We start from the raw sequence: 5,000 nt of genomic DNA, 5'->3' as shown, positions 1-5,000 counted from the left end.
TTTACTCATTCTCCTTAGACCAAGAAAAAGAACAACAGCTTTTGGTACAGGTATGGTGTGTTTCCAGAGTTCAAAAAGCGTCAATGTGTAAAAGACCATTTCTTTAGAAAATAACCCATTTCCTTAAGGATTTATTGGAAACTCTAAAAATAACCAGCTACTTTACCTGTTGGCATGCATTGAGACTCCTTTGCGAGAGAACTGGCCTCTTAACAGAGAGGACCCACTACAACCAGTTAGGTGGCTCTCTTTTTTATGGAAGTAGTGTCATGAGCATAAGCATCATCCATTTTTAATGCAACTCCCATAGTAGATTTCTTGATTCAGATTCAGCTAAATTGCCAGGATTTCTGGTCACAAGTAACATTCATCCCATTTCTATTGATCTTGAAAGGTGACAGAAGGCGGAGTCGACGGCATAATTCTATTAGCCAAATTGATGTTTCGTGTTTCACCAAAGACAACCTTCTAGCACCTCCAGGAGCTAAAAGTCGGGATGGCATACACAAAGTGGCTAGTGCTCCCAATGTGGGAACAGCCGACAAAGTAGATCCACCAGCATCGCCTGTTAAAACCTCAGCAAGCACTACACCATCTTCATCAACAGAAAGTGAATTGGATGAAAAAACTAAAAGTCGACTGGCAAGAAAGTATGTAAAAGACAAAAGTAAAATATATTTATATACTCCATGGATAAGTTGCTTTTTCAGTGATTTTTAATGCTAATAATAATTTGTTTATTATATATTGCAGTAAATACCTGTCTTCTCTTTTACAATAACCTGTCGTAATCTTCCAGCAGATGGTTCACTATCTGAAAATTACAATCAATAATATGCATTATTGCTTTTTATTATATAACCCGTAGGTCTCCGCACGCCCTTTCATTGTAAAACTATTGAGAAAATTCCCCTTTATTAAACTTGACTTGTAATTAACAATCAGAAAGATTGAAAGTGAAAAACTCAAGAAAAGTTTACAATAATTATAGTGAAAGGACTTTGGCTAAAAGTCATAAATTATGAAATAAAGTCCCACTTTCTTACGCAAAACGGCACTAAAGTAGCTGTTCATAAAACGTTCAGTTTTGCACTTGTACAATGATAGCTTACTTTTTGAATCTCTGAGTTCATAGCTATGATTAGTGCGCTCAGGTAGCAAATCATACAATTTACTGTTGGTACCAAAATTAGGTTTAAAGAAGGATTTGCGCAGATTCTCTGCGTTGAAACAGAATGGACAAAATAAGTGCTGCAAGACCCTCGTTATACGACAGGTGTGGATGTATAACTCGAACGGCACGACGTTGGATGTCTTCTACTTGATCTCTGAGCTGTCCGGTCAGTGAGGAATGCCATACAGAGCAGGCATATTCCAGAACTGGGCCAATGAAAGTGCAATTTACTGTTCGGAGATCACATGCTGGTACACCACCACGTTTCAAAGTTCGTGGGGCATACAAGCGTTTTCTAGCCTTAGCACATATGTAATCCATGTGAGAAGACCGCTTGAGATCAGATGATAAGTGGACCCAAAGGAGCTTGATAGTTTGCCCCGTTTTCAGAGGTTGATTGTTGAGTAAGAAAGGCTCGAGATATTCGTGATTCTTTAAGAAAGAGATAGTTAACTCTTTGGTTTTTGAAACACTGAGCTTCATATTGCTATTTGTAGTCCACTCATAGATCTTGTCAAGCTGGAAGTGAAGATTCTGATAACTAGTGTGATATAACTTCGAAAACAGTACACTCGTCCTCATATTTGTACATGGGAAGCGCAGGGCATAAATCATTGACAATTACCAAAAAAGTAGAATAAGAGTTTCTAAGTTTACCATGTTGCTGGCAGTTTTGCAGAAAATAGGCCTTATTCACGATAGCGGCCATATTGGTTTTCAAATTGTCATGCAAATTAGCCATGTGTTATGCTGCTGGGGGGCAAACATTGGAAAAAAGGAAAATTGCGGAAAATCGGCTCGTCGAAACAAATCATCTGTGTGGCTAAAATGTTCGTTATAACCTCTCGAACTTGTGTTGTTTGCCCCGTCAGAAGTGTGTAGCTAATTTGCATGATAATAGCAAATCCAACATGGCGGCCATCGAGAATAAGGTCTATTGGCACACCAGTTTGATAGAATAGACCATATTCGTATTCTCAATATTGGACTGGAAGTAGCTTGCAATGGAGGCTAATGCGGGGGAATCTTTTCAAATGCAAATACTTTTTAATATATTTCCCCGTATGAGCCTCCATTGCAAGCTAGTTCCAGTCCAATTCTGAGAATACGAATAATCTATAATCTATGATGAAATGGTATATGAAATGAATCATATATGAACTGCGGATATGAAATAGGGAGTAGGGAAGCCTGAAAAATTCAGGACTTCAACGGGGTTTGAACCCGTGACCTCGCGATTCCGGTGCGACGCTCTAACCAACTGAGCTATGAAGCCACTGACGCTGGGTTAGGGTTAGGGTTAGGGCTTAGGGCTTCATAGCTCAGTTGGTTAGAGCGTCGCACCGGAATCTCGAGGTCACGGGTTCAAACCCCGTTGAAGTCCTGAATTTTTCAGGCTTCCCTACGCAATTGTAAAAATTGCGTTCACAACTGCGAAGATCGTAGCTTTACTTGATTTCATATCCGCAGTTCATATATGATTCATTTCATATACCATTTCATCATTGACTCATTCCTCACGGGACCATTAGAACCCACAAATGACCAGCTCCCAACGTCAGTGGCTTCATAGCTCAGTTGGTTAGAGCGTCGCACCGGAATCGCGAGGTCACGGGTTCAAACCCCGTTGAAGTCCTGAATTTTTCAGGCTTCCCTACGCAATTGTAAAAATTGCGTTCACAACTGCGAAGATCATAGCTTTACTTGATACTTAATCTATAATCTATAATCTAATCTATAATCTAATATAATAATAATCTGTTATAGAAACATTAAGCAAACAGAGCTTGTGTAGCAAAATGTTATGGTCTATACTATCAAAAGCTTTCATCATGCAAGATCGAACTAGAGAGAAGGGCCGGAAAAGCAGCTCTCGTAACGTGTAATGTGATTGACTCGCTACCCTAGCCAAAAGCAAAAGATTAAACCATTGAAACAATGACTTAGACTTTAAAAAAATAGAAGTTGCTTACAATACTAAACAATAGCATATTACGGGAGCTGCTACACTACTGCTGGAAAAGGCTATACAGCCCTGTTAAGAACATGTACTGCTCTGTGTGAGGCGATTTTAGACAATTTCGTCGCTTCCAAACATCCAAGTACAACTCCTGGTAGCCAGTAAAACAAATACAAACATCATACTAGATAAATTTTGTCCAAAATTTGTAACTTTTTTGGGCCACAAATCATCCTCTGAGTGCTCAAGAATAGTGTAAAGAGGCCATATGATAAAATGCTCATTGACTGGATTTAGGTCGGGCCGGACAGGAAAATGTCTGGCCGAGGTCATGGCGTACGGACCGAGCCCACTCAGTCAATAAGTACATGGTATTTTCCTTGTTTGGTTCCACTTAATGGTACCTTTGGCACTTGATATCTTGAAAACATTGTATAATAAAACAAAAATAATACTAAATTCGGTTTTTTTGATATTTAAATAAACAAGGTCCTTTGAACTTTGTGTGAAATGGTAGAACGTCATGTCTAAGATAGCTTGCCTGTTGGTTCTTTCTAATTCATATTGAGCCAACATGGTATTTTTGAAAACGTTGATTTGTGCATCACTTTTCGCCCTTAATATGACATATGCAGTTCATTTTGGCTGATATGTTTCTGTCGAGTTTAGCTCCGAGTTCCTGCTACTGAACCCTTGACAGCTAATGGAAAGAACCAAGCAAAGAACTTGCAAATGTTTCTCTTGGTAGTGATCGTTAAGCCGCTGTGTTACAGAAGAATTGGTTTATAGGGTTGTGGAGACACTTGGCAATTTCAGACAGCACCCAAACTTCCAACATGTATCCGTCGTTGGATATAAGTCGCAGAACTGAGTACGATATCATTCAGTCTTAAGTAGCAATTGGTTGGCTGATGTGAACTGAATGATTTCTCTTAACTGAGTTACATGTACATGCAAACTTTCCAAAGGGATTACAAGTCTTAAATTAATAAAATTTCGATTTGGAATTTATCTGTATTGGTGCTTCCTCAGACGGAAGGCCGTCACTGATTCAATTTTTTTTACAGTTGAATTTCTCATACCTAAGAAAGGGTCTTTTGATTTCTAAGGCAGGAAGTATGAGTTTATCAAATTTATGTTGTTGCAGAGAACGTCGTGCAGCCAGACGAGCTGCTAAAGCAATGGCGGAGTCTGAAACAGAGGAGAGGCAGAGAGCAGATAGTAAAAGCGATGGGAATGACAGACCTCACATAGAAGTGTCGGCACCAATCAGCGACAGACCTCGCTCTTCACCGCGGCCTTCACCCAAGAACTCACCTAGGACTTCACCGACGCTCCAACGAAGAAAATTTAAGTTTGAGGAACCGATTAAGACAGATGGTATGTTGTCACGTGCAATTCGCTCTACATTCCTTTGAAAGGGAGAAGTGATCCTCGCATTTATCTTATACTATAGTTATAGACACCTGAAAAGTTCAGTTGCCTAAATTGTCCAGATAAGTGCAGCGACGATTACTTCTCACTTTCATCTATAACCCACACTTCAACTATATACATTAATTTTTTACAAGAGGCTTTGTTGCATCTGTTCTGTATTCGGATTAGAAAAAGGACTGGAAACAAAAGGCAAGTAATTAGATGCACGCTGATTTCAATAAGCGTCACGAAGTGTCCCCTTGCTCTTTTTCTCAACTTCAACATCACTCGTTTCTCGGAATACAGACAATTAACGTGACAAATTACTCGCATTTCTGGACAAAGTGTGGCTTTGGGACGCCAGAATCTCCTTTCGTTTTGCTATAAACTAGGATGATTTTTTTTACGTGAGGAATCGTTTAGCTATCATGAAAATCCCAGGCGATACGA

General features: G+C 39.5%; 1 protein-coding gene across 2 annotated transcripts in view; it reads left to right on the top strand.

The window, feature by feature from the left end:
* Window positions 1–5,000, top strand: part of LOC138019601 (FH1/FH2 domain-containing protein 3-like) — a 57,045-nt gene that overhangs the window by 16,156 nt on the left and 35,889 nt on the right. For both annotated transcript variants that reach the window (XR_011126186.1, XM_068866461.1), the window contains exons 12-14: window positions 19–50; window positions 395–650; window positions 4,282–4,514. Coding sequence is in view for 1 of the 2 variants with exons in the window: in XM_068866461.1 (XP_068722562.1) it covers window positions 19–50; window positions 395–650; window positions 4,282–4,514 (521 nt within the window). In the remaining variant the exon portion in view is untranslated. The remainder of the gene's footprint in view (window positions 1–18; window positions 51–394; window positions 651–4,281; window positions 4,515–5,000) is intronic.

This window comes from Montipora capricornis, chromosome 10 (genome assembly GCF_036669925.1).
Source record: "Montipora capricornis isolate CH-2021 chromosome 10, ASM3666992v2, whole genome shotgun sequence".
Classification (NCBI taxonomy): Eukaryota; Metazoa; Cnidaria; class Anthozoa; order Scleractinia; family Acroporidae; genus Montipora; species Montipora capricornis.
Note: the sequence above shows the minus strand (reverse complement) of the source record. Positions and strands in the feature narration are given on the sequence as shown.